The sequence below is a fragment of the Suillus clintonianus genome (assembly GCF_016758775.1).
Source record: "Suillus clintonianus strain FC179 chromosome Unknown DEU56scaffold_22, whole genome shotgun sequence".
Taxonomy (NCBI): domain Eukaryota; kingdom Fungi; phylum Basidiomycota; class Agaricomycetes; order Boletales; family Suillaceae; genus Suillus; species Suillus clintonianus.
The window spans coordinates 327,758-355,289 of NW_024539246.1; the positions used below are offsets into that span (position 1 = coordinate 327,758).

General features: G+C 47.9%; 9 protein-coding genes across 9 annotated transcripts; 4 read left to right on the forward strand and 5 right to left on the reverse strand.

Moving 5' to 3' along the window:
- Window positions 1-126: 126 nt before the first annotated feature.
- DEU56DRAFT_910982 (uncharacterized protein) lies at window positions 127-1,216 on the forward strand (the record flags this gene model as incomplete). Its single annotated transcript, XM_041357245.1, has 6 exons — window positions 127-171; window positions 226-369; window positions 424-471; window positions 639-741; window positions 830-953; window positions 1,009-1,216. The coding sequence occupies 6 exons, from the start codon at window positions 127-129 to the stop codon at window positions 1,214-1,216; spliced, it is 672 nt and encodes a 223-aa protein (XP_041210363.1).
- Window positions 1,008-2,902, reverse strand: DEU56DRAFT_793171 (Intradiol ring-cleavage dioxygenase). The gene is made up of 9 exons (XM_041352744.1): window positions 2,791-2,902; window positions 2,678-2,742; window positions 2,559-2,621; window positions 2,296-2,498; window positions 2,116-2,244; window positions 1,939-2,063; window positions 1,709-1,882; window positions 1,279-1,650; window positions 1,008-1,224 (listed from the first exon to the last, which is right to left on the reverse strand). Exons 1-8 carry the CDS (start codon window positions 2,857-2,859, stop codon window positions 1,474-1,476), a joined length of 1,005 nt encoding a protein of 334 aa, XP_041210364.1. The 5' UTR covers window positions 2,860-2,902; the 3' UTR covers window positions 1,008-1,224; window positions 1,279-1,473.
- A 2,284-nt stretch (window positions 2,903-5,186) lies between these two features.
- DEU56DRAFT_255522 (P-loop containing nucleoside triphosphate hydrolase protein) lies at window positions 5,187-8,924 on the reverse strand. The gene is made up of 22 exons (XM_041345316.1): window positions 8,637-8,924; window positions 8,320-8,587; window positions 8,218-8,257; window positions 7,987-8,165; window positions 7,831-7,927; window positions 7,669-7,777; window positions 7,428-7,616; window positions 7,312-7,378; window positions 7,209-7,256; window positions 7,148-7,155; window positions 7,043-7,098; window positions 6,891-6,989; window positions 6,689-6,839; window positions 6,541-6,630; window positions 6,396-6,488; window positions 6,191-6,343; window positions 6,090-6,134; window positions 5,999-6,028; window positions 5,824-5,947; window positions 5,563-5,772; window positions 5,462-5,513; window positions 5,187-5,407 (listed from the first exon to the last, which is right to left on the reverse strand). The coding sequence occupies exons 1-22, from the start codon at window positions 8,673-8,675 to the stop codon at window positions 5,320-5,322; spliced, it is 2,235 nt and encodes a 744-aa protein (XP_041210365.1). The 5' UTR covers window positions 8,676-8,924; the 3' UTR covers window positions 5,187-5,319.
- Window positions 8,925-9,710: 786 nt separating this feature from the next.
- On the reverse strand, window positions 9,711-10,347 carry DEU56DRAFT_793213 (uncharacterized protein). Its single transcript, XM_041352745.1, has 2 exons — window positions 9,778-10,347; window positions 9,711-9,730 (listed from the first exon to the last, which is right to left on the reverse strand). Exon 1 carries the CDS (start codon window positions 10,209-10,211, stop codon window positions 9,945-9,947), a length of 267 nt encoding a protein of 88 aa, XP_041210366.1. The 5' UTR covers window positions 10,212-10,347; the 3' UTR covers window positions 9,711-9,730; window positions 9,778-9,944.
- DEU56DRAFT_255746 (uncharacterized protein) lies at window positions 10,238-12,550 on the reverse strand. Its single transcript, XM_041345317.1, has 14 exons — window positions 12,492-12,550; window positions 12,065-12,440; window positions 11,972-12,014; window positions 11,847-11,919; window positions 11,739-11,788; window positions 11,668-11,691; window positions 11,577-11,613; window positions 11,476-11,528; window positions 11,344-11,426; window positions 11,066-11,294; window positions 10,915-11,011; window positions 10,802-10,863; window positions 10,644-10,743; window positions 10,238-10,590 (listed from the first exon to the last, which is right to left on the reverse strand). The coding sequence occupies exons 2-14, from the start codon at window positions 12,105-12,107 to the stop codon at window positions 10,474-10,476; spliced, it is 1,011 nt and encodes a 336-aa protein (XP_041210367.1). The 5' UTR covers window positions 12,108-12,440; window positions 12,492-12,550; the 3' UTR covers window positions 10,238-10,473.
- Window positions 12,551-13,166: 616 nt separating this feature from the next.
- On the reverse strand, window positions 13,167-14,510 carry DEU56DRAFT_793222 (uncharacterized protein). Its single transcript, XM_041352746.1, has 3 exons — window positions 13,632-14,510; window positions 13,467-13,568; window positions 13,167-13,413 (listed from the first exon to the last, which is right to left on the reverse strand). Exons 1-2 carry the CDS (start codon window positions 14,040-14,042, stop codon window positions 13,563-13,565), a joined length of 417 nt encoding a protein of 138 aa, XP_041210368.1. The 5' UTR covers window positions 14,043-14,510; the 3' UTR covers window positions 13,167-13,413; window positions 13,467-13,562.
- Window positions 14,511-15,542: 1,032 nt separating this feature from the next.
- On the forward strand, window positions 15,543-17,070 carry DEU56DRAFT_754629 (uncharacterized protein; the record flags this gene model as incomplete). The annotated part of the gene is made up of 11 exons (XM_041349837.1): window positions 15,543-15,585; window positions 15,640-15,682; window positions 15,730-15,802; window positions 15,856-15,905; window positions 15,960-16,073; window positions 16,127-16,209; window positions 16,272-16,479; window positions 16,528-16,624; window positions 16,677-16,741; window positions 16,799-16,889; window positions 16,942-17,070. The coding sequence occupies 11 exons, from the start codon at window positions 15,543-15,545 to the stop codon at window positions 17,068-17,070; spliced, it is 996 nt and encodes a 331-aa protein (XP_041210369.1).
- Window positions 17,071-18,149: 1,079 nt separating this feature from the next.
- Window positions 18,150-19,899, forward strand: DEU56DRAFT_854850 (uncharacterized protein). The gene is made up of 3 exons (XM_041355238.1): window positions 18,150-18,379; window positions 18,434-18,660; window positions 18,711-19,899. Exons 1-3 carry the CDS (start codon window positions 18,195-18,197, stop codon window positions 19,544-19,546), a joined length of 1,248 nt encoding a protein of 415 aa, XP_041210370.1. The 5' UTR covers window positions 18,150-18,194; the 3' UTR covers window positions 19,547-19,899.
- Window positions 19,900-23,484: 3,585 nt separating this feature from the next.
- Window positions 23,485-27,207, forward strand: DEU56DRAFT_793246 (uncharacterized protein). Its single transcript, XM_041352747.1, has 16 exons — window positions 23,485-23,611; window positions 23,666-23,815; window positions 23,987-24,253; window positions 24,305-24,696; window positions 24,748-24,845; window positions 24,899-25,004; window positions 25,056-25,287; window positions 25,342-25,491; window positions 25,551-25,835; window positions 25,887-26,005; window positions 26,056-26,128; window positions 26,184-26,402; window positions 26,456-26,559; window positions 26,612-26,798; window positions 26,849-26,883; window positions 26,936-27,207. Exons 1-16 carry the CDS (start codon window positions 23,554-23,556, stop codon window positions 26,990-26,992), a joined length of 2,532 nt encoding a protein of 843 aa, XP_041210371.1. The 5' UTR covers window positions 23,485-23,553; the 3' UTR covers window positions 26,993-27,207.
- The last annotated feature ends 325 nt before the right edge of the window (window positions 27,208-27,532 follow it).

The window sequence follows — 27,532 nt, forward strand, 5'->3', positions numbered from 1 at the left end:
CGAATTCAAACACCGCTTATTACCTTGTGGAGTAATGATTTCTTTGACTTGAACAACGACGTGTTACTTTTCTTCTGCTTTCAAATCTATTGAACTACATAATTACTTGACGTTCAAGTACTTTCTATGGCTCCTGTTAGGTCTGAACCGAGGCAGAAAAAGCCTTATGCTGTGAGTTTTGATTTTAAAACGGGTATGTCGTGTCTAATTTATTGATGCCTTCAGCGTCCTCGAGGGTCCGATGGCCACTGGGTCCATGACCGAGCTCCTCTGCAATCAGCAAAGGCAAATGCACCAGCCAACGCCGGTTCATCCGCAAAGCTCATCGTATCCAACCTGCACTACGAGATCACGCCTAAAGATTTGGTGGTAAGTCTTTTATGCCGCCCATGACTAGAAAGCGCCTTATATCCCCCTTTTCAGTCCATTTTCGGACAAATAGGCACGCTCGTTCGCGAGCCTTTGATCAGGGTACGATGATTCCGAAACCACCTCATCACCTCCTGCCCGGATTTTTATTTCGCTCGCATGGACCTTGGACAATGCTTGTGGATGATTCGGATCGCTTTCGCTTCTGGCTCGTATAACTGGAGATGACAACGAAACTGAACCTGAAATCCGCTTTTGATTTTTTCAAGTACGACCGCAGCGGACGCTCATCTGGTGTGGCAGTTGTGTTGTTCGAGACTCCCTTGCAAGCGACGCGTGCCAAGAGACAGTTTGATGGCAAACTTGCCAAAGGTATGTGTTAATAGTCGATGGTTTGAGTCTGCAGTGCCACTTGCATGTTCATTAATTAATTGTTTGTTCTGATTTTTTTTTCTACCAGGACAACCTATGGAAATCGCATTCGATACTGCGCCTCTACGAACATCCTCGCTCTTGAGTAGGATTGAACGACCTTCATTGGCAGAGCGTTTGGGTGGCAGTGCTGGATCGAAACAGCAGGGAGGGTAAGGAGCAAAACATTCCTTTAACATTGTTCTAATCGTATCCTCGCGCCCTTAGCGCCGGTCCGACTCGCGCACGCCCACCACGAACTCCAAGAGTTGCCTCGTCATCGAAGATAAAGGCTCCAAAGCCTACGCGATCCAAAGCCCCAACAGCAGAGGAGCTTGATCAAGAACTCGACTTTTTCATGGCTGATGACAAAGGTGTTGCAAATACTGGAGCCAAGAAAACAGCTGCTACTGCAGAGGATGTTGAGATGGCGTAACTTGTTGGGTGTGTGTCGAGTTTCTGTACATATTAAATGTATGCTATCATATATCGCGTTAGTTGCATGTTTTAGTTCTGAATTGGTCTTCATTCCCCATTTTTCATCCCACGTCGCACGGGGCGGTTCAGAAACTCGTTACAGGCTAGATTCGACTCCCAGTCCCGGTATTACAGCAATGTATTTGCAAAAGAACAATGAGAATGGAATAATCTGAAATACATAATGATAATGCCGTATATACTGTCCATTATGATCTAGAACTTTTTATGATCCTCGGTGATTATACAGCGCTCCTGGTCAACGCCATCACGCATCTTGGCAGACTGGGCTTCCGTGAGTAATACAATGTCATATTGCAATAATTTGAATGAGCGACCGTGAGGAAATCCGCGTTTCCGGGCTTCCTCCTCGTCTACAATATCCTTCAAGCTCTGTTAAGAGCAGGGTCAAACCAAATAGCCTGAGAGAATGTCAGGAACCTGGACATACCACTACCAAGGATTTCTTGACACCGAAGACGCAGTCGCTTTCCAGGTACTTACAGCCATCCGGATAAAATGCTGTTACGAGTTTGTGGAAACCAGGGGCTTCAACCATCATGTGTAAATGGTTTGGCCGCATGTTGTGCCGACCGAGAAGGAGAAGAAGTTCACCAACAGGACCCTGTTAGAGGCACATCATTTTCAGTGTGAGATCGCGTAGGCATGAAACAGCCTTACGTCTCCAGGAATTGGATACGCTACTGGAACAACAGCGCGATAGCCAAATCTGCCATCGTCGCCAGAGCGTAGGCGACCTCTGCAGTCGGGATAAGAGCGGTCTGCGTACTGCGTATCATAGAATCCTGACGGAAATTATGAGTATGAACTTTGAGATGAGAACAGGAAGGAGCTAACCGTCGGCATCGGTCTCCCAAGTTTCGATGACGGCATTAGGGATTGGCTGTCCGTCCGTTGTCAAAATTCGACCTTCGACGTACATGTAATCTCCTTTTCCCTCAGACGCGATCGATTCGCCAAAGTCGACTGCGGATCTATTTATAATCTGGATGTGGACTGGAATTGGGTATAACTCACCCTCTGCAGCATCCTCCGTGAAGAATGGACCGAGGACGCTGTTCTCGGTTGCTCCTCCCGCAACGGGGTTATTTAACGAGTCGACGAGAGCAGAAACACCTAGGACATCTGATAGCAGGATGGTTTCTTGACGCAATGGTGTGCACTTTTGTCCTGTGCGCGTCAAGAAATCAATTGCTGCCATCCATTCATCTGTGGTTAGACTAAGGATAGTCGATGCGTCAGTTGAGAACTGGAGATTCGACGTGAGGAAATAAACGTGCCTGGTCTCGTTGACGAACTGGTGTAGGTGCTTGATGAGGGCCTTGAAGATGAACTTGTGCCGTCTGCAACATGTTATATGTATACCCAAGGCTTGTGTTAGAAGTACATGTAGACGTACGGATTAGGTGTTTGCTCCGTCAACTTCTGGACGTTGGCGGTGATAATCTCTGGTTTGTCAGGTAACTAGTGCCTTGTCAGAAAGAGTGGGTGAGTATCACAACGAGGACTGACTGGCAAGTTGAAGCTTGGAGGAGGGATGCCATTTGAAGTAGCGGCCTTGACTTCCGGTGCGTCTGGCATGATGTGGTTCCAGAGAGAGTTGGGGTAGCGTCACGGACCGGAGCATGGGGTTATATAGTGTGGCGGGTAATGATATTTGGATGATTCGGATCTTTGGGCTTCCCGGCGCTTCATTTATGTAGATCCATGGTTTCGATTACTTACCCGGCGTAGAGCATGTGCACAACCAGTAATCTATGTTACGTTACCGTAGGCTACAAGTAACTTCGGCACTGCCCGGATTCATCGAAACTCCATTGGGCCCTCTCAGTCTCATAGTACTCACTGACCGTACAGTGCGAAGCAAAACAAAAACACTGTTCAGCGTCAAAGTCTCTATTTTATATTTTCTGTGCTACCCTACGCCGCCTCGTTGGAGCAAACCTGAAACGGGATTGACTAACATGAAACATTCATTCGTACTAAAATTATTGCTTAAAACCATGTTATCTTAACTGAATGGGACACAATTACATCATCATGAACGCTACCGTATACGACAACGCCCGAAGCCTTGATCAAACACTGTGGGCCCGCACGGCCGCATGTATCACCCCGGTACCCCCACGCCGCTTATGATATAGCAACTTTGGCAACCAGAAGCTTGGAAGAGGGATGCCGTTTGAAGTAGCCTTGACTTCCGGTGCGCATTGCATGATTTAATATTGATTAACTTGGGCTGGGACATGGTGTTAATATAGTGCGAGGTATGGATCTCGAGCATCTTCAGGGGTATATCCATTACTAGCCTGAGGTAGCACGACCCGAATACGATCGCAGCTTGCCGATCTATCAGCTTCGTGCGAAACACGCAACTTCGCATACGGTTACTACTTAGTAAGTACTCCCTGAAAGTTCAACATCAAATATCATTGACAATTGCGAAGTTCTGACTTGAACCAGCCTGTATTTCTCACAATCACCAGCTGGTCCATCAAGTCAGTGTGTCAAGTTATCATACCACTCATTTGCTCTCCCAAAGTCAGAAGGGGGGACATTTTCCTGTTCTCATTCTTAGAACCGGGAAAAATAAACATATAGTGGACAAGTGACAAGTCTGTACTCGAATACACATCGTGTGAGCGTATTGTTTCCTCTGATTTAGGTGCCATTGTGGTCAGCCATATCCGTATGTTACTGATAATTCGACAGCTAGCAACGCCAATGACACGGCGTCAGTTAATCATGGACAAACTGGCGAAGACATACTTCCCAGCCAGCGACATCGGATGACGGTCGAACGCGGGGCTGCTGCCAATTTGGCAATGTGCACCCTGAAATGATCTACTGATCCCGGAGCGCGAGAAAACGATCAAGAGAACCAAGAGAACAACCTGGTATTTTGCTGGCGGTACTTTAGAATCCCGAGGGTGGCTAAAACTGCACATTGCATTCTACTTAGCTCAGCTGCGGAAGTCAATCATGGGGCGAACTGAAGCCCATGAAGGCCTTCTTTTGCTTCTACCTGAATGCGATTTGAATGTGTGGCATTGAAGAATAATTGGGGGATACCATCGATGGTGTTGGCATGTAAGTACGTACATTATCTTCCTTGTCAATTTTTTTTTTTAAATCATATTTGTATCCATTAGGGTAGTCTACCCTATGTCGGATAATTCTATCTAGTCTAAAGAGCACCTGTGCTCTTCGTCGCATCACCAAAATCGCAGATGTCCCAGTGTGAGGCGTGCCCCCGCTGGTCCGCCGTTCCCGCCGGCCGTTTTAGGTGCGCATTTTGTCGATGATGCCTTGTCAATTAAAAGCCATAGTACCCCTATCCTACGAGCTGATATACATCAATCGCCTCCGTATCTGCGACCCTTGGGTTGCTCAACACGAGCCCTTCTTCGCCAGTAACGCAAGTAGCGAGCTTCGGCCTGTCAAGTCTTTCCCACACATTCATGCGGTTTTGTCTCGGTTGACAAAGCGCGCCAACCTAGAGGTGGCGTTTCGCAGCATCATTCTATGTTTGGAGCGGATTACAACTGTGATGACGCAGTTGGGAAAATGCGATCTGCGGGCACACGCCATATCCTGGTCTCCTTCTCGGCGTTGTGTGCGTCTAATGGAGACCCTTGATTCATCATCAGTAGTAATTAAAAGGGTTGACGGAGAAATTACGGAAAGTAAGAGAGTAATTAGCTTTCTGTCATAATTAAATAACAAGGAATAATGGCTGTCTTGAATCGTAGTCTTCAGGTTGTCTCTACATGGTTTGTTTAGGGGAGACTGCCTTTGTATGAAAAATATGTCGGAGGCCCATGTAGGCATTGACTCCCGTGGCAGAAGCTCTATGGCACGATAATTTAATGGAACAAGGATGTCCATGTTCAGTCCGAAAGCACTAAGAACGCATCCGCCACATATATCTCATCATAAGCAGTAACACAACATCAAGCATTTCGATCTGCAAAACGACGCGACTACTTGTTACACGATATCCAAAGATTACAGTCAAAACAGGACAGACGGTCAGACCGGTCATAACTTGATTCCAGCAAACTCAGTCAAGAATTTCTCTTGCGCTTCAACCACGACCTTGACGTGTTCAAGGGAAAGCGGCTCATCCCTAAATGAGCAAGCATAAGTACTGGGGCATACATCATACAGGGAGATGGCATACGATGACATGGCCAACGCTTGCGCGGTCCGCACAAGATTCTTGATTGTGCGACCTAAGGAACGAGTCAATGAAAAGGTGCCAAATATGAAATCAGTTCATACCGTTGAAAGGCTTCGTAGCCAGTTCCTTCAGGTCAGCGAGCGAAACATAGCACTGCGGCTCTTGTCCTTCAAGTTTGACAAACTCGTCCGGGCTCTGCCGTCCGTCTCCAGGCTGTCCACTGCCGCCCCACAATTCGCACCCAGCAAGCTCAAAGAACTTTCGCCAGATGGTCAAACGGGCGTCAGCATCCAGCTCCGGGTACTTCACGGCTTTAACAAACATCAGATGATAGGAAAATACCTAATAGAGGGGGTAGCTACCAATGGAGAACCGCGATAGGAAGGCTTCATCAAAGGCCTGGATACGATTGGTAGTCAAGAAAAGGACGCCACGGTGGTACTCAAGGACCCGAAGAGCGACAGAAACGAGAGCATTCCGTTCCAACTTCAAGAACATTCAGGCATAGTGCATTGTAAGAGATGTATAATAACGGACCTCGTGAAGACTTCTTTGCTCCAGAAACACCTAAATATGCAGAATATATTCAATGAACATGAAGCGTAGACGTCGACACTATAAGTCTCACATCGGCTTCGTCAATGAGGACGACTGCATCCCATGTCGTTGCGAGCTGTAACAGGTGCGATGATTCAGAAAAGGCGAACGAAGATTTCGGAAGTCGCAAACCTTCAGAATATCACCCAGCTTTTTCTCCAAAGTAGCGGGTGTAGTTGAAAGCTCAAGTGAACTGAGAACGTAGAGTGGTCGTTTCAGGTGTTCGGCCACAGCCTCCGCGGTCAGAGTTTTTCCTGTCCCAGGCGGACCATGTAGGAGCGCAATCTGAAAGCATAACCGTGACACCAGAATCATCTATCGTAGAAAGTGTCCTCACCAGTCCTCCACCTTTCCCAGTAATGACATCAGAAAACAACTCCCTAGAGGTATTAGTTGTCTTTGTGACATTGACGAGCCCTTTGACAAGAGCCTGATCAACTTTTAGAAGCTGATTATTCAAGTTCGATTGTCAATGCTTCTACCTTTGTCGCTTTATTAAGGACGAGATGATCCCAAGCATTTTCATCGAAATGAATCTCCTCAAGGTCACGTACGTCGATCGTCTCCCAAGACTGATGCAAGGTTAGTGACATGATGGTTCAATAGACACGCCGATTGGCTTGTACATGCCTTGCGACGGACATCGAATCCATGTACTTTCACTGGTAAGAGGTACAGTTGGTCTTCCGGGAACCCTCTAATGTCATTATGAGCATAACATTCACAAGCGTTGGTGAGAACATACAGAGATTCCTGCTGTCCTCCCTGTAAATTGTCGCCGCTAACGGATACTTTCATGAATGACAATGTTCGGCAACAAAACGGCACATACGCGTTAGGGGAACCAGGACGAGGAGTATGTGCCCCGTCGTAAATAGGTGGAGGTGACACGCGGCATCTATGTGAGTACGGAGAAATATCATCATAACCACTAAGCCTCGAATTAGCATATCAATCACGATATCAACATCGGAGGGTAAATACCGTGGAGACTCTGGATCTCTGTCACAATAGCCATTTTCGTCGATAATCACGCGGCGCTGGAGAAATTTTGTCAAGCTGCATGAATGAGAGTGATACAGAACTTACGCCATTATCTTGGAGTGCTAGGTTAGCTAAACATATGACACCAAAAAAAAACAATACGCACATGACTTGAAATGAACGCCTGAGACAGCAGCATACAATTTTCCGCGCTCTGGAAGAATGAATGTAGGGACGTGCTTCGTCGTTCATGACAAATAAAGACCTACCAGTCAGCTCATTGTATACGTCATCTTGCATTATTTTGCACTGAAGATCAGATAATGCCTTTGTCCCCTGAAATCCCATCGGTGAAAAGTAGTAGTAGCAAGAAGGTCCAGCTTACGGGGTAACGAGAAATGTCAACAAATCTGTTTTCCCAGACGTGACCTATGCCATTCCACATCATACCATGGCCTTCGATAGTAAGGGTACTGAGAGTTGCAGTCGTTTCAAAACATGAACAAAAATACCGGCAAAAACATGCTTGCCCAAAAGATGAGTCCTTGCTCGTGTCAGCTAGTACAAAGGCCATCTAACTCGCATAAGTCGCTCAGTACAACGCCCAGCAAAATATCATAACTGACCTTGTCGCCCCGAAACTCGTGATAGTATTTCTCTCCTTTCTTGAAGTAGTACATGAGGAGATCAAATGAAATGTGGCCGTAAGATAGCTCTAGTTCTAGGCGCTTGGATCTGGCAAAGCAGGGATGAGCAATTGTATGATTTTGCGACATAGGTATGCTCACATGGGTTCGAACTCACTCTCAACCAGAGGTATGAGAACGCCCAAGTGTTCAACGAGATCCTCGAGGTACTGCCGGGCATCTTGCTCGGTTTTCTGCACTGAAGTGAAACGTTAGCTGATGGGCAACGCAAGGGTCGTCGATAAAAATGACGCATACAGGTCAGCGAGTCTAAGCGGCCAAGATCGTGTGCTTTTGTCTTCAACTCCTCCCCGGAAAGGTTAGACACGGCTGAACGTGCGTCCGAAAGGTGGGCCTTGAGCTCATCGAGTTTGAATACAAAGTGAGTGAGAGGCGAGTCCGGATTTGAGTTGAAAAATTCGCCACCAATAGCCATGCTAAGAAGATAGGATTGAGTTTCGCAGAAGAAGATATTCAGAAATCACAGACCGCAGGAAGTCAATTAAGGTAGCGCTGAAATGACTGAAAACTACATCAGGTTCCGCTGTGAAGATATCAGCACAGAACCAGAGTTTAGATCAACTGTCATACACTCCCGGTAGTAACGGACGTTGAGGTAAAAGTAATTGTCGGTGTCCTCGCGAGGTGCTGCAGGCTGAATAGATGATGGGTCGTATGGTTGCCAATCATATTGCACGGGTGGAGCACCCCATTCTTGCTCTGGATCACTCCATCGGTTCGCGAGAGGTTGCCGTGTTGGATTGCCCGCCTTAGCTGGAGCCCATATCTGCCAACGTCTCTTGTAGTGGTGTCCAGCTTCCTCCGTTTTTTCAAGGAGCGGGTACTCAGGGACATTCTCCTGTGAGAGACGTCAGAACTGAGATTCACGAAATACCAAATTAACCTACAGCTAATGCCCCAGGGACTACTGGTTCATTTGGTTGCATCCTTGCTGCTGTTACAGATAAGCTTCCTATGACAAAGCACAAATGGGGGTGAAAGGATGAGGACAGGCAGGAGGTGTTCTGATCGCCGTTTTATAGTCGTTATCTCTTACACGAGGCTCAGATACGCCCGAGCCATGGTTATTGATCAACCCTTGACACTAGAAGTCCCAGATGTTATTCCAGGCTTGGAGGCTGTGCACTTTGCAAGCGCTCCGTGGAGGGCGGTATGATATCTGACCAATCATAGATGATTAACTCATTCAAATGCACAGGCTTAAGCGCTTGGGGTGTTACTAGGATAGGGACACCTGGCAGGTAATTTCGCATAGACACATAGAAGCCAACTTATCGAGTACTAATTAGATGCTGCTCACCGGTGCCTTTTCGGTTCTTGACTTCTGATCAGCGTCCTGTGGAAGCTGTGGACGAACGTTCGAGCCAGTCATAATCGCACAGCTTCGGAGTTAACATCCACATGACTTTTTGCGTCTCCTCAGTATATAGAGTGGTACAGTTCGAAGAAAGGTTGATGAATCCAGCTGAACATCTTGTAATAACTTTAGCAGCCCCCCGGAATCATATGGCCACAGAGCATATATCCGGGTGACTAGAGTCTAAATGGGCAACAAAAGAGCAGTGAGGGCTGAGCTAAGTGATTGACAAACGCCACGTCACCTCGTCGACACTACACGGGGGCGGTTTCAAGTCTCGACACCACGCATCCTTCCTGTGAATCCTGTCCCAAACACAGCGCCGGATTAAGGACATCAGAATCATAGCATGAACTTTAAATCAAAAATGTAGCAATCGAATCATCTCAGGCCCTGACCAGAGATGCTGACGAAGGGCTCTTTGGACAGACCTCGAATCCAAAGTGTCGACACGCCGGCGACGAACGTTCAACGCAGCAGTCTGTAAAAACCATCAAAGACCCCGAAGTGACGACAAACATCACGGGATTATATTACTAAGCCGCACTGTGGATATTTATTAGGGGTTTTCCGGGTTTCTCACTGCATGCATGCTGGAATCCGATTTGACAACATGATGGTCTTGTACTGCACATTCTCGCCCGGTTTGACAAATGCTGACCCTACAAGAGATAACGGGTCGAGGAGAAATACCACTCTTGAACACAACCCCCCGGCCAAATGTCTGCAATGCGTTCCCTGAAGCTGAGTAAATCAGCAATGTCATCGATCTGAACGCATCTCAGCCCAGTAAAACCTTTTGGGAGAGCTTTCGGACCTTCGTTTTGAAGGGCTTGCCTCAAAGAAAGTCTGCCAGTGGTCGTACCACGTTTCGCGGAGATGTCCTGATTCGATGAAGATGTTTGAAATGGGCTTCAATCTGTCGCGAAGCTGACTTCAGCACGGGTGTCCTCACGATCGGTGCCCTTCGCATGGGTATCAATTGCACCGTAAACGAATCATGACAAGATAAATCACACCGACCCGAACTCAGATGAATCTTGACTAATACATGGACGAAGCAACAGAAAATCAACCTTACCTTGCGCACAAGTTGGACTGTCATGAAGCTTCAAATTGCCTGTAAAAATAGCGCTACCCTACGAGAAGCTGGATGTGAGCTATTACGGGGGAAGCTTCAATTCGGGAAGAATTTAAAAGATGAAAGAGTTCGTCATTGTGTAACTAGTATCTCGCTATTACTATGTGGTAAATAATGAACGACTTGAATTGAACTGTCCCAAGAATAGTCCAGATAAAACAAAATTCAAAAGCACCTTATGAGACTGCCTGGTCTACCGAATACGTCCAGGTGATGCAGTCTTGCGTCAAATCACCTGTACCGGCTTACGGTCCTCACTGTAACTGGCTGCTGAAGACGTAATGCGACGTACGCCAGGATACCCCTCAAGGTCAATATTCGCCGGATGTGCAAATGTGTCCATCTGTGTAGTGACGATCAATCAATCAAGAAATATTGCGTGTATCTATTGCCCACCTCAACATGAATACCACTAGTACTTGGTACGTTAAGTGCATTGGAAAGCCCTGCATTGGTGTTCTTGAATGCAGTACCTGAAGTTTCCCGAGGCAAGCTGCTGAAAATTAAACATTGTAGCGGTGTCGACGTGTCCGTGTACAGTAGAATATACTTACATCATCTCAAGTCCTGTAGGCCGGAAGTTGGCCAGTCGCCTGACAACACGAGATGCCACGATCTACAATCAATAGTCTAGCAAAAAAAGCGGTGTAGAAGAAACTCGGCTCACTGTTGAAGCGATAGCAGCTGGAACGTTGAAAATGACACTCATGATGGCGTTCAAGTCGAGTACCATCATCGTGGTCGCGATCACATTGGACACAAACCTGATACAGGAAGGGTTGTGTTTTCAATAAATGGAAAATAAATGACAGACATACGCGATGAAAAAGTATATTAAGCCGTCGGAGAATAACATCCTGACGAGTCTGGTGGGTGCCTCATTCGTGCCGCTCCGCGTAGGTGTCCAGGCGAGCTTATATGCCGAAAGGCACATGACCACAAAGTCGAAACACATTGAATAAATGAAAGTGGATGCAAGGATAGTAGTATCGCTGTAAGTGATTGCACAACCGACGCCGGGACGCCAGACGGCAGTCAAGAGGACACCTGCAAAGTCGGTCAGCTAGTTTCACAGTCTTGTGAAAAGGGGAGATACCTTGCAGGATGAGGGACCAATGCCCGAGGATGATCAACACCAAGAGGATAACGATCCAGATGTTCTGAGACCAAATAGCTACCCTATAACCAGATGAGCCAGGCATGAGATTATGATCAATCCTCGACTCACGTGCGGAGAGAAAGGTTAATGCTCGCGAGTCCGACTGCCGCATTACCAGCTAGCTAAATGGGATGATCTTCCATGACATTCCTCCCACAATGCAAACTCACCTGATTAAAGGCATACAGTGCTTGACAATTGATTTCTCTGTCAGGAAATGAGACTGTTAATGGGGGGACAAGAAATAACATCCCATCCTACTTTGGTGTATCCAGCGCTACGGCACTAAGTGAGGAGTGAGAAACGGCGGATCGAAAACACGGTACACTTACATTCCGATCAGCGCAAAAAGAAGAAGATACCGGCCAGCAAAGTAGAAAATCTGGTGAACAAAAGGTCCAGAATTGTATTTCAGCAAAGCACCAGAGGAATCTCCTCACCAGTGGCCAGCGGAACTTCGTCTTGCCCCTCAGGACTGCCCAGTCGAAGTCCAGGGAGACGAACAATTCCCATCTGAGTAATCTATTAGATCATAATAATCACTGCGTTAACAAGTAAGGCTCACATATATAGACCGAGGAGGGCATGCATAAACTTCAGGAAGATCACTGAGGGCGGATTAGAAGAACGAAGGTAAACGAATGTCACCGATACGCACTGGAATCCATCTGGATCTCGTCCTCCGATTTCCAGTCCACCATCTTAATAGTGGTCACGAATAGCTTTAAGATTTTGGTAGGTTATGAACGGCACCAAGACCGTCAAGTTGGGGTAGAAAGGAGTGTGTTAGGCCAATATCAGCAGGATCATGTTATTTATCTGTTTCGATAACAGCCCCAGCGATCCACGGAGATACTACCCTGTCGTAAGTTTCAAAGCTGTCACGATTGTATTGATTATAAGCATGAGCTATGAAAAGTTGGCGATCCTATAGCCTTCCGATTGCCTCGGATAGGCTAGTACAATGCCGACTCGTTGCACGGTTGATCATTATTGCTCCGTTCTCCTGTGAAAATACGATTGCTCCCCTGACTCTTGGAAAAGTTGATTGAAATTGAGACGCGTATTCAAAAGTGTGAACCGACCCGTAAAATCCAAACCATCGGTTTGCTGAGCCTGAGTCTTGCGATTTTAGCCTCGATTCAAGGCGGGATGGTCTCCGAAACGCCTAGAGCACCTTATCTTGGTGTGTATCTCCGTCTTTTCATACCTGACATATTTTTACTATCAGTGCAGTTGCTGAAGAGTCCAGACCAGTTCTTGATTTGGTAGGGAATGTTCCAAGCAGCTGCAGCGTATCGAGCCACTGCCAGTCCACCACCACATCCCTGAATGGGATGACATGCATGACAGGTCGTGGACTGTGCGAGTGCATGTTACTTTGCTCGTAATCCAAGAATACGTTGACTGCGCCTCACCCTGGGAACGGGGCTTGAATACCTCTCGACAGCCATTGACAACTGGGCTGTTAATGCATTGGTATTATAAAAGGCTCATGAGAGCCTGAAAGTCTCCGAGTCGGTCGCGACTCGGATGGATGCGTCTCGGTGATCAAGAGTATGTCAAGTTGCAGATCTCGTTGCTCCGGCGGCGGGAACCAAGTGGGAACTGCCAACTGACTCCATTTTTTCCACGCGGAGATTTACCGCCCGATCGAGGAAGTAATAAAACAGCCGCAGGGTCGGCAGGGGTCGGCGCGCCAACATCGGGAAGGCTGAACATCGAACACTGACGGTGCCGAGTAAGAATGGATTGGAAGTAGGGCACTTGGGATGCAATGTGTACAGTATCGAATATCGAAGGGATGACGGTACGAGAGTATGCATAAGCCTACACATTCGACTAACTATCGAATGATATGCATATTGTATGTGAGGAACGTAGCACGTCCTCAACAGCGTTTTGAGTGTGACGTGTGGGGCTATTTGAGACGGATGATATCTCCACACGCCATCTCGTCGCATGCGGGCACTGAGCAAGGGCAATGTGGTCATTGCTGGCTGGTCTCTGGTACGCGGCTTAATATGCTATCTTGCCCCCCCCCCGGTATCTGTACGCACCGAAGCAGCTGAATGGCCTCCTGGCTGCATATTAGAAGACGTCTTTCGAGGGATAGCGCGATCACAGCACGCTGTTAGTACTGGGAGTTTACAATGTCATTGCTTGTAAATTGACTGAGGCTTAGATATCAATTATCCTGAGACATGTGAGGATGGGAGACGGACCGGGAAATGAGCAGTCCCTAAACGTGGAGACCAAGGTGTGGGTGAATCACTGGTTACAGACACGCGATGAGGGTTCAATGAAAGACTGTTATTAGGCAACGGAGAGCATAGTGGCGGGCTACCCACTAAATGCGGAGATGAGAAAGGTAGACAGCCTTCGCGCCGCAAATCCAATGAAACGTAAAGCCATCTGCAGTTGACGTTCAGAAGCTCGATATGCTCCTGGCACAACTTCATTTGCAGCTCCAGCGATCTGCAAGGTTCGGGCAAGAAGCCAAACTTGCCATCTGTAATGTCAGCATGATAGTTGTTCTCAAAATATTCGTTAAGAACGCCACAGGTCTGGCTGTTGATGCACGCCCCGTCCATACCATTTTTGCCGTACACGAACTGAGTGAGCTGCTGTGCCATAGTAGCGAACCGCGATGTCCGATGCCTTGACAAGATGTATTGGCTCTTCGACACGATGTCTGGGCTAACTTTGATCGTCCGTTAGGAGATTGAGAACGCAGGTCTCCTTTAGTGGAAGTTCAATTTGTATTTCAAACCACCTGAAAAAGAAGGGCGACATCAAGAATGTTAATTAAATCAATGAGAAAAATTGAGTAAAGAGTTAACACCGGACAAGAGAGGGAGTGGAGGTACGCAACAGAGCGCTGGGATTTGAAGTGGAAGAAAGACCGGCGGTTTCGCCATCCGTAATTGCCTCCTTCGACTCTTCATTGGCCTCTCTTGTCGGTGATCGGTTTTTGGACAGCAAATATTGGATCGGCCTGAATATGCTAGAGCAATGGATCACTGGCAGGAGCAGTCACCGCACTGTGGCTGCGATGTGAATAGAAGGTTGACGTTGACGCGTCAGAATTCGACTCAGAACGGTTGTGGACTGTTATGAACGTGACTGAAGTAAAATCGCTTAGTCAGCGAGTGGTTGGGGCGTGGCGCGTGACGATTAACCTGCTTGCAGACTCATCTCGAGTCCTTTGGCAGACTGAAGACACCATGATGGTTCGTCACTAGTTCACTGACCAGCTGCAGGGTAGCGGAAGTTTAAAGACGGAGAATTTCAAACGTTGGTATATTCTTGTCACCTGTGCCACGAGTGCAAGTATTTATGATATAATCGTTCTTCTAAAGGTCAACCTCGTCTCCTTGACCCACATCTAATTGCTTTTATTGCTCATAGAACCTGGCTGTAGCAAAGGATACTACATAGTAGTTTTCACGGCACGTATAAGACACCCGCATGGACGAGGACGGTTCTGTTAGCATTTCGTCATACTCTCCTGTCAAAGTACTACTAACTTGAAGGTAGCCAGCAGACACCCGACCAAGCAAAACTGTTTGCGCCGAAGTTGGCAGGTTCGCCGATATCGTAATTCGCGGGATCCTCTAGAGTGGCGAGTGCCACTGTCACATTCCAAAGATCAGCGAAGGCAGCATCGTCAGCACCTCGGAAAATCAACCAGAAATGCCGCCCATGCACTGGCACCTTGCCGACCTTACAATTAACACTGCTGCCTTCATGCTCACACCGGGGTGAAGTTCAAGATGCGCGACAGGAGAGTGCACCTCTATAGGTAAGTTTGCTGAGTAGTTGTATAAGGGATAGGGCCCACGCGTATGTCAGAATCACAACGAAGTGCCTCCCTCAAATATTTGAGTTCCGAGCAGGATTCGGTAGGGATGCTTCTGGAGCCTTACGTTATCTTCGCGTTGCAGCGGTTCCATGTAAGAAGGGGCTATCTTGAGGCTGTCGATATTGTTGAAGCTTTATTCGAAGCTGCACGCGTATAAGGCAAGAAGCAGCCCCATCGAGTACTCGTGCCCTATTTAAGGACAACCTTCAGTTTTGAAGCTCCATCAGGTCGTCCCCCTCTGCCATCGTTGTCGTGCATCTTCAAAGCTACTATGGTCGACTGGCACTCCCAAGAGACGCTGATCGCTAACGCTGGTAAGACATAGAAATATCTCGCTTGGGTTTATAGAGCTGACGCGGTGTGAGTAGAGGCATTTAGCAAGTTCATGCATGTTCTCTTTGGGCTCTATATGTAAGATATGTTCAGGTGAGCTAAGGACTGTCGCTGATACGACGTAGATGGGAGTTCGTCAGCTCGCTGGATTTTGACTGGCAGTTTATCTCGGGCAAGAGGCGATTCCGATGGCCATTGGTAAGTTTCCCTAGTAGTTGAGTGTAACCCCTCGAACAATGAATTTGTGATAGATATTCTACTTTTCTGGACGTTACAGTTTACTTTTCGCGTTGATCGGAATGTAAGTTTCATTCCTCCCTTCACTCTACGCGTCTTATTGAAGTGCATTACTTAGCTCCGTTGCGCTCAACGTGACAACCGAGGTTAATTGTCAGGCATTATACACCTTCAATCAGGTCTTTGGTAACACTGCAATTGGCTTGGCCAGTATTAATCTGTCCTTACGAACGTCTGTCGCACCTGTATATATCTCCGGTCTGTTGCAACTAACATGTATTATAGCATGGCGGTATGGTCGCAGAACAAATATGTAGTTACCGCCCTCGTTGTGATCATTCTGGGCCATTGGTCATTCCTTCTTCATGGTACGTGCAATTCTTCCTCTAAATTAGCGCATATATGCGGGTATAACAACCAACTTTACCAGGTATCTTGTTGAAAGCTGCTTGGGTAGATGGAGAATGTGTCATCATCTACACGGACAACCAAATTCTCGCCATTACCTTCATCTACTCCATGGCGTTTGACTTCACGGTCTTGTGCTTAACCGGCTGGAAACTCGCGTTCCCGGCGAATGGTCGCTCCAAACTTATCAAGCTTATATTTGGGGATGGCCTGATCTACTTCGCTATTGCGTACGTGTGCTCTGTGCTGCGCCTTCGCTTATTCAATTTTTACCCCAGGTTTTTGGCGAACTTGATGGCGACGGTCTTCATGCTGGTTAATTTGAATGCGGTCTTGTCGATCATTGCTAATGTCCCTGCTGCAATCGCATCAACGGTCTGCACAAATGCAATCTTTCGTTTGAGTGATTGCTCATATGCACTTCCAGATCGTAGCATGCCGCGTCGTACGAAGGTTGACAAACTTTACCTCTCAAGGCCCAGAGGTTTTCACGTACGTTTTCAGTCCTTAATGTATATTTCTTATTTTATCCCTGTTCTTCATATACAGCTCTACCCAGGGCTCGACGCTCGCATTCAGGAGCAACATCAGCTCGAATCGTCGCATTTCTGTCAAGAAAGGCGACAGTGTACACGTTCAGGTAAGGTCTGTCCTATATGTCCTCTTCTGTGTTATAAACATCACATGTTCAGATGGACACGTTCGCCAGTCCCGATCGTTCGGTGGCTGAGTACGACGCCAGTGGCAAAATCATGAAAAACGACGAATTCGACCCTGAGGCACAGATAATCAGCAATGAGTTCAAGCGCCCGCCCTACTAGAATGGTATCGCGTCATCTCGTACGACGACCGCGCATTTATTCGACCCGCACCCCGCATCCGCATCGTAATCAAAGCAATAAATGCCGCTCATCATTGCACATTGCACATCGTCTTTACATTCTCCGTGTTGTCTTCCTTTCCTACATTCTCAGTAATCTCTCTGTGTCGTTCTTTGGACTTTACAGTACCCTCCGCCTGGGCAACCGACGGGGATTCCTTCTTTGCATCATGTCTGGTGCGGTCTGCTTTGCAGTGTATTGAGCCTGTTGCTGGAGTGCTGTCGTACTTCGAAAACGAGCCAAGCCAGATGTGTTGCTTATTAGAAAATACAAGAGCAATAGAAATATGTGTAGAATTCACTTCATCCGAAAACTTAATGCAGACTGGCGTCGTAATCGAAGACACCACTTCATCGATTATCGATTATCTATTGCACGAGGGCCATTTGTTTGATCACAGAGCTCCGCTTGACGAGCAAGATCCATTAGATCCATACATGCAATGCGCGCCTCCTTCATGTTTGAAGATCATATGCGTCAGTGCTTCTAGCCGGGTGCAAAGCAGAGGTTTCAAACCTGAGCTGATCTGCGAATTAGAGTTTGAAGTTTGCGGTACTGGTACAATCGTCACGGTCTGCACAATGTGGTGCCCGTGTCCTACGGGGAATCTTGAGAACCCGCTTCAGGAATCAGCATCCAAAAAGCAGACAAATGGAAATATTCAGCGACAAGATGCATCATGATATTGGGGAGCAAAAGAATAACTGCAAACAGCGGTGCGGCTGGTGCGTCATGGATCCATTTTGCAAGTCTAGTGACCTGCACAGTCGTGGTGCGCATACACTGGCAGCACACGTGTATTTTTCCATCGGGCCCCAGGACGACTATCATTAAGCGTTAGTCCAAAGAAAGACCGCGACGCTAGGAAGAACGAACCAACTACATGAGGTCGTCTCAGTCTGACATCTCTGAAATTTCAAGACACGACTCGTATCAGGAGAACTCCAGGAACTACTTAGTCATCATAGTATCATATGCAATGGTTAGCTGGGTGGCGGTGCATCGTACGGGTATTATCGGTATCGAGCCCTCGTCTGTTGAATCTGAATGGCAACGTAGAACAGATGGACAATTTGGTACTTTGTCACCCGAGGGTATCTTCTGGTCAAGATCCCAACCAAACGATAATAGTCCAATGTGAAGTTTCACAAACTATTCCCAGCGATCATGTCTTGCTCAAGGTTGACCGCTTCGGTTTCTCTGCAAACAATGTGACGTACCAAGCTTTGGGCGAGGCTTCCCACTTCAGGTCTGTCACTTTCCAGAATACCTGACATCTCAGCTACTCACTTTGGCATGCTAGGTATTTCGATTTCCACCACGCTCCAGAGGCAGAAGGTGTCTCCTCAAAGACGCACGGTGTGACTCCTGTGTGGGGCTTTGGTACTATCATCAAGTCCACACATCCTAAAGTTCATACTGGAGAACGAGTGTACGGATACTTCGCTCCAGCACGATATCTTGTGCTTCCGGTATCCCAGGACGTGAACAAGTATGCCTTCTTTGTGCCCCGATCTCATCTTCCTCCAGGTAACTTGCTCCGTCAATTGACACACGAATGCACTGACGAAATGTCATAGATCGCCGGCCATACAACCAAGTTACGCGGTGCGCCACTGATCCGTTATATGACCCATCACCGACTGCGGAAGATCTCACAATGCTCTATCGCCCTCTTTTCTGGACCTCGTTTTGGTGTGAGGACTGGCTCAATTCTACCGATTATAAGGGAGGATCTACGCAGATCCTTATGTCTTCCGCCTCTTCAAAGACTGCCTTCTGCCTGGCCTATCTGATTCGCAGACGTAATTCTCTACAAGGGAGTTCGAGACGGGTTATTGGACTGACGTCAATGAAGAATCTTGCTTTTACGAAACGCCTTGGCCTGTATGACGACGTTTTTGACTATGAGTCATTTGATACGTCACTGGTCGGGAACCTCGCTCGGGGACGCTGGATATATGTAGACGTCGCAGGCAACGATGGACTCAACGCCAGAGTGCGCGACCATTTCCGTGTACCCGGCGAGTCTGAACTCGTCACACGCATTGCTCTCGGCTTTACGAACGTATCTCCTTCCACAATCAATCCAGGCTTATTTGCTAGTTGGGATACTGGTTCAGAAGCTCCGCAGGGAGCTGATCCCATACTCGAACATTTTTTCATGCCTGAATGGCTTTCTGTGCGCAAGCAACAACTTTCGGTTTCTGCGATCACTCAAATGCAGAAGGAAGCTTGGACTAGGCTTATGTCCGACTGTCAGACCTGGGGTGTGTCGCTTCGGAGGGTTTGTGGCCCGAGCCAGGTGAAGGCTGCGTATGAGGAAATAGTCAGGCGGGGACTAGCGCCGGAGGATGCGTTTGTATGGAGTCTGTGGGGGGAGACAGCAGAGATTGGCTCAAGGGCGAAGTTATGATGGAATATTATTGCGTATACCATTATACCTATAAGTACGATCGTACAAACTTGGTTAGTACTCTAAGTTTATCAGACTGTCTCATCATCATCTGGTATATATTCGAAGATGAACTGTATATATCGCCGATATGTGTGGTTCGTTGTGATGGCCAAGTCAAGGAGGTTTTACATATAGATGATGACTGCGAGAAGCTCTCAAGATGAACAAGAATTTCATTGCTCGGGTGTGGGGAGCAAGGTTCAAGGCTGCGATGCCCTCAAATTAAAAAAAACATACATCATAACGAAGTGTTGGGTGAGGCGCACCGGTGGGCGTTTGTCTGTGGTAGACTCGCAAAAACTAATTACAACTGCTGTTGCCTCCAGAGGGGCTCTGGACCTTCTGGTGGCCTTCCCTTGGGTATTGTAGTTATCGCTCTTGTAGTAGGTTCGGCATGAACATAGAGTGTATTACATTCCCCATCGTAGCTACAATATTGGGTGCAAGTAACGCAATCAGCTACACATAAACAGTACTAGTATACACATTAAATGAAAGTAAAGCAAATATACAGGACGTACTTTACGGCGACAGGGTATTGAAGAGCTTGGTTGATCATATAAAACAACAGAATGAAGAGACATTAAGTGCCTTTCTTGATATCTCCGGTACTGGGCGTTCCCGGCGCTTGGGGTACCTTTCCTGACGCTCTAGTCCCCAGCGTCGACTTCGGTGCCTTGGGGGAGGATTCTAAAGTCACCTGCAACATAGCCATGGACGACCTCGGGCCTTTCGGGATAGGCTTGGTTGCTACTGGCCGTGAGATGCCTTTTGATATGGAGTCGCGAGAGGAACTAGCTTTGTTCTGATCAACTACACTCCCAGACCCAGTTGAAAGGGACGAAGATGGAGTAGAATTGGATGGAGATGTTGAGAGGTTATCCTTGCCACCTAGGAGCCAGGTGAACTAGACTGAAATGTTCATGAAAAGATAAACCCACTAAATTGGCGCAGCAAAGACGGTCTGCTTTTTGCAGAGGATGACGACGAGGCTTCTCTGCTAGGGGTTGCTTTGACGGATGCTGCGGCCTGTGCGATTCGCGGCTGCTCTCCACTCACTGTCGTTGGGCGAGCCGATGACCCAGAGGGCTGTTCCTGTGCAGAAATACCACCAGGGTTGAAGTTTTTGAATTCCGCCAGCTTCTTAGAGCTGGTGGCCTCGCCAGCTGTCGATGTGGTGGGTTTGACTTGCCCATGTCTCAGAAATCGGGCCCGGGGTTTTGCCCCAAGCATACTTTCTGCTGCAAGCTCAGTCTCCGAGGTAACGCTACCTGATCCACGATGCATGTCACCCTCCTTATCGTCGCTGGCTCCAGCACGAGGGGCTTCGGCCGAAGTCGCACTCTGAGGTGTGCGTGCATTTGGCGACCTAATCAAAACTTTCGATGACGCCGCACCGCCCGAGACAGCTGGGCTAGTCATTTGCGCAGAATTTTTTCGAAATTTTGAGTTGAAGGCAGGCTTCGCAATGACTGGTGAAGACGTCACCGATCTCGATTCCAAGGGAGTTGAGACTGGGGATGCAGGGTATGCGACTTTCTTTTTTCCGGAGCTGGCGGGCGAGTTAAGAAAGAGTTTAGGTCGCTTTGTGGTTGGTGTAGAAGATTCGTTCGTATCTGCAGTACGCTTGAGACTAGTCTTCTCTGTAGGAGAGTCGACTGTCTCGGTATTACTAGTACCTAGAGTCTCTTTGTTCAAGCCAGTGCGTAGAGACTTTTGCTTCGCTAATTAATGCACAGGTAACTAAAATGAAATGGTCGGCTCGATGGGCACTCACCATTAGCCCCCCGCGAGATAATTGGTGTCGGTCCTGAGACGATTTCCACGTCAGTTGATGACGCCGAGTCGATCTCCATCGGGCGATCGGGGGAGAAACCTGGTGATGCAGTGCCTGAGGAGGACTTGGACTTCAGTTTCTCGATTTTCTTGGGGCCGGAAATCTGTTTAGACCGTCGATCGGCTTATCGTGAAAGTTAGTGCGGAATGGTGAGCCTGAGGTAGTCACACAGACCTGTCGACACGGCTACGGGGCGCTCCTCAGGCGCTCTGAACTGGAGCTGGTCACGAGTGGTGGATGGTTTCGATGGACGAGCTTTCTTCCCTTCGGAACTGCCACCTGAGTGATTATTCGGTGCACATTCCGAAGTTGATTTACGAGATGAAGATATCGCGAGCATGTCCTGCATCTCTTTTATTTGTGCATCACGAGACTTGACCAAAGCAACGGCTTCATCTTTCTCCTGGCTCGATTTCGCGTGGTGTTCCCGGAGTGAGGCAAGCTCCTTCTCGAGCTTCTCTATTCGTGACACCTTGTCCTTCAAAACATCCTCGGAGACCATGACTTCCAGTCGTTTCTGCAAATCGTCTATCTGTGCCTTTCGGGCCGAGACTGCTCTAGGTGTATGGTCAGCGACCGCAGCGTCACACGGTTCAACGGTTAAATACTCTTTGAATTTCTGCCTTTCAGTGACCTGGAGTTGCTTCTGGGAGTCACGTTCCTTTGTGACTGCATCATATTTACCCGCCCATTCATCTGCCGTGACCGTAATCAGCGCCAGTCGACTCTGTAGGCCACGAATTTGCGTGGTTTTGGCTTCAATAGAGTTCTCCAGTGCTTGCCGGCCCTTCTCCGCGTTCGTCTCGGCTTGGCGTTGTTGATCTTGTAAGCGCAGGTCGAACGCGCTTATGGTAAAAATTGCATTTAGTAGGATGAATCAATCATAGAACAAGAAGCATACGATTTGAGAGTATCTGCACGGGCTGCCGAGGTTCTCCTCATCTCTTCGAGGGCAGCGGCAGCCTCCACTTTGGCCTTGACTGCGTCATCTCGCTCTATTTTCAACCATTGAATCTCATTTTCCAGTTGCGCGAGTTTGGATTTCCATTGGGCGAATATCTTCGAATTGTCTTCCGTTGCTCTCTTTGAGCTTTCAAATTCGTTTCGATCTTGGTCCAGCGTACGGAGGGAGCTCTGGAGCTGATTGCATTTGGAATCAAGACTTTCGTAGTTGTTTTGAGTCGTAATTAAAGTGTCGCTGAGGTGATTGATGTGTTCTTTGAGAAATGAGATAAATTTCGATGGCGAGCTGAGGTGCTGGGTAAGAGGGGAAGAGCTCTGATTGCCGTCGGGGGTATTGGAGGATTCATGTAGTGGCGTATCTGAGCTATGGATTTGGGATGGGATGAGTTCCAGCCATGGCGTGCCCAGGATTATCTTCGGCGTGTTGGATGCTACAGAGTCGTCTCGACTAACAGTAATGTCAACTTGCTGAAGCGCATCCTGCACCGCCATGAGGTAACTACGAGCGTCGTCTGCTACCTTTTCTGCTTCAGAAGCAGTTTTCTGTGCTGCAATTGCGTCTGCTCTAGCCTGCAAAGCGATATTCTGTACTTCAGTGGCTTCCTTGGTATATCTGGCCCGTTCAGTTGAGAGGTACGAAACCATGTCCTCAGCATCACGTCTCTTCGTTGATTCTTCCAGAATCACTTTCGAATACGACGCCTGATGTTCGGTATGTTGCTGCTGAAGATGTGCTATCTGTCGCTGACCGTCCTCTAAAGCCTGTTGTCTTTCAGTCCTAATGAGATCTAGGATTAGATCGGCCCCAGTACGTATAGAACTAGACATCGACTGTGTGTCTATAGGCGAGGGCTGTCCAGTAGTCTGGCCACCATTCAAAGTGGCGGCCGATGGCAGGGATCGTTCATGAGATTCACGATGAATGGAAGCGCTGTTTGATGTTACATCTTGAATGAATAAAGTTTGTTGCAGTTTCCCATCTGTGATGGGTGAAATGGAGGTAACTTGCGGAGCGGCCATGCCTGCAGGCTTTGAATGAATGAATTGCTCAAGGCGTTGAAGCCCAATTTGGTTTGTTTGGATCTAAAGCCTTTGCCAAACAACAGCCCAACTGCGCTGAAGCGGCCCAAACGACTAAACATTATATGGCATTCCGGTATTCTACATGCATGCACACAGACATATACCACAACCGCCACATAGTGCCGGGGAACCCTACAAAGGTAAATCAGCAGCCTCTTCACCCTGCGATCTCTAGTTGACACGTACTTCCACAGGGTTGCGTCCTCGGATCGACCCAAGTCAGATGCCGTCTGCGATTAACGTGATAGAATCAGACAAGGAGCAATGGGAAGGGCGTTCATTTATGACGTTACCCGGTAACAATCCGCCGTTATCAACAACCGACTTCACAGCGTTTGACCAAGGTGAGCCTTATTTCCTCCCAGATGCAACACTCGGGCTAGGTGCTTTGTGTGATGGGATATTTTCACGCAATTGTATACCATCTTGGTCTCACTGCAGACATTCGTAGTTTATCACCCCGGCTTTGAGTTTCGCTCCGAGGTCATTGACCGAATCTTTTATTCTGTTTACAGGAAACTCGAGTCCAAAACACGTTAGAGTATCAACGTGGAATCTCCCAAGCTCCTCTCATCTGGCCAAAGAGTGCGGTATTCCCCTTGCGGCAGTGTTTCAGCCCTTCGCAGATCTTGATTCTCGCGAAGAGTCTATTCCAGTCGTGGACTGCGGTGATACAGGTCCCCCTCGGTGCGAGGAGTGTAGAGGGTACGTCAATCCTTGGTGCACATGGACTGCTGGTGGAAGCAGATGGAAATGTAATCTTTGCGGTCACGAAACTCAAGGTATGGCATGACGTGACCTCTAGTAAATCACGTCTCAGTTTTAGTTTCCAGTCTTGCCAAATTATTTTTGCAATCTGGACGCAAATCTCATGCGAATAGATCTTCCAAACCGCCCTGAATTGAACAAGGGAACTGTTGACTTTGTAGTCTCAGGAAAAGAGTACTGGGCGCCTCCACCTTTACCGAGGATGAATTCATCTTATTTCTCCATTGACCCACCTTCCTCTCAAGCACGCGAACCCAAATCCCTGAACTACCTTTTTGCACTTGATGTCTCGGTGGATGCCGTACGAACAGGTTTTCTCAAGTCTACCTGCGATGCCCTGCGAGATCTACTATACGATACCTCCTTTGACGGGACTCAGTCAGATCCGTCCTTTCCCCGAGGCTGCCAGCTTGCGATTTTGACATATGACACTTCCTTGCACTTTTACGATCTGACTGTAAGCGTGCAACTCGCATCATTGTATCAAGTTGATGTATACAATTTCTAGCCAGCCTCATCGCTACCGAGAATGATTGTGGTTTCCGATTTAGAGGAAGTATTTACTCCTTTGCGTGAGGGCTTGTTTGTAGATCCCTGGAAATCTAGGTCAGGAACCTTTACTACCTTAATTATCAACGCACTCTTATTCCCTGTTTAAGGACCGCTATTGAAGGTCTACTCGAAGCATTACCGGAACGTTATCTAGATACTGTCATTGATAATGCAGCACTTGGGGGAGCACTACTTGCTGGTCTTGCTTCGCTTGTACGTCCCGGCTACTAATCCGTTGGTCTAGGCTAAAGTTTACTCGTGCAGGCAGGCCGGGGCGGCCATATTATTGCTTTCCAGAGTGTCTTACCTGCAATTGGACCCGGCGCTCTTGAACCACCAGGTGATCAGGCATCATTATATGGCACGGAGAAAGAGCGAACTATGTTCCTCCCGCGTCATCAGACATGGAGAGACATTGCCGAGGAGTGCGCCGAGGAGGGCATTGGCGTGAGTATGTTTCTTGGGATGAGCAAACCTATCGATATTGGATCTATCGGCATGTCTTTCTTTCTTTTGCTGCCAGTGCCTTCATTGCTAAGCAGCTGCACAGGTATCATATCTTCTACCACTGGCGGCGAACTGTTTTTCCATCCTAGGTTTAATCATGCACGAGATCAACACGTTCTAGCTTCTCAACTACGGCGTTTGCTAACTAGGACGACGGTGTACAATTGTTTATTGCGCGTGCGATGTTCCAATGGTGGGTGTATCTTGATGCATATCTTCTCCGAAGAAGTGACTAAGGAGCATGTTGTGCAGGCCTTCGAATATCAAATTATTATGGCAATTTCCATGAGCGTTCTGTATCGGACTTGGACATTGGAATTCTTGACTCCGATAAAGCCATATCCGTGCATATTGAGCACTCGCGGAAGTTGGATGCTCGGGAGTATGCCTTCTTGCAGTGTGCTGTGCTGCATACGACACCAGACGGTCAACGCCGCGTCCGAACATGTAACCTTGCCTTGCAAGTGGCAGACTTGGCCGCCAACGTTTTTAGGTATGCTGATATGGATGCCGTAGTGTGTCATTTAGCAAGGGAATGTCCGACTTTACCTTTTCTGCCACCTTCATTTTCCCTCACATTCATTCCAGCTATGGCAAAATTGACGTCACGCCGAGTGGCTCACATCCGAGAAGAGCTGACCGATAGATGCTCGTCGATATTGCTCGGCTATAGGCGAAATTGTGCGGCTGCTACCGCTGTCTCTCAGGCAAGTGTGCTAGATATCATCTCCGTTCCTTTTATTAAAAAACTTCGCAGCTAATTTTACCTGAAGCATTTCGAGCTCTACCTGTATACACCCTAGCGATCACGAAGTGCAAACCCCTCAAAGGTGTGTTGTTGTTATTTGGCCATCTCTTGCTTCGTCGATCAACATGCTTTCGCAGGTCGTAATGTGTCCGCGGACGTGCGCAACTATCATGCTCAGAAGATCCTATCTATGAGCGTGCGCACAACAATGCAGCATCTCTATCCCCGCCTTCTTGCGCTACACGACTTGGCAGACGACATAGCACTTCCAGACCCCGCAACAGGCCACATGTCGTTTCCGTCACTAATGCGGGACAGCCACACATACATGGAAGCACACGGCGTCTATCTAATAGGTTTGTGCCGCACTCCTTTCGGTACAACCTCTTTACTTACGTCCTTCCATCAGATAACGAAGATCTCATGATATTTTGGGTCGGTTCCAGTGTGTCCCCGCAATTGCTTCTTGACCTATTTGGCGTGGACGACCTCCTGGCTCTAGATCCGAATACTGTGAGTGCCTGGGTTGGCCAGGATGTCCTGTCTCTGATCTCCGTCATCACAGATCCAGCTTCCTGTTCTTGACACTCGGTTGTCTACTCAGGTTAGGAATATACTAACGCACCGCTATGTTCAGCGAGGTCGCACTCCGAAGATGCTTCTCGTCCGACAAAATATGGACGGGACGGAAATTGAATTTAGCGACATGCTTATCGAAGATCAGAATAACGCTGCCATGTCATATTTGGACTGTGGGTTTCATGTATGAACTGCAGGTCTTCCTTGCTGATTGGCGACTTAGATTTGTGTTTGACTCACAAGCAAATTAACTCTGTGGTAACTTACACCATCCTTTCTTTCCCACTCTCGACTAACTTTCTTTCGATAGCTTACAAACGGCGAGTCAATATCAGGAGGGCCAAGCCTTCGAGGATCTCCGTGGTAACACCACGCCGTATAACTGGCACATTCCCGGCATCATATTCCACAGCCATGAATTTTCATATCGTTACATTAACTGCTTTTTATGTGTTTCGTTTCGATTCCTGGTATCAGCCTAAATAAATGGCGTGAGCTCCCGTGGTTCCCACTGGTGCTGCTATGTAGAGCCTGATTCGTCGGTCAGTCCGGCTGCTTATGCATGTGGGCAAGTAAAAAGCCACAACCTTCAATGCTGTACTCTGAAGGGGTGCCAGAACGTGCTGATAGAGGTATTCTTGGCGCGATTGCGCTGCATGGCTGCCCACTTGGAGTTGCCAGGCTAACTGAGATGCCGGTTATCGACCCAAAAGATCTCCACGAGCGGCTGACACGATCCTGAAGCGAACGACTCATTTGTTCCAGATTTTGAATGCGCTCATAGTTTGGCATCCCTAACGGCGCGCGGGGCGCCCGCGCCAGGCCCGACTCCCACCTCTGAAACCTTGTAAGTACCGACCACATCATTTCGGTTGCTTGGTACCAAGCCACCGAAACTCAGAGTTGT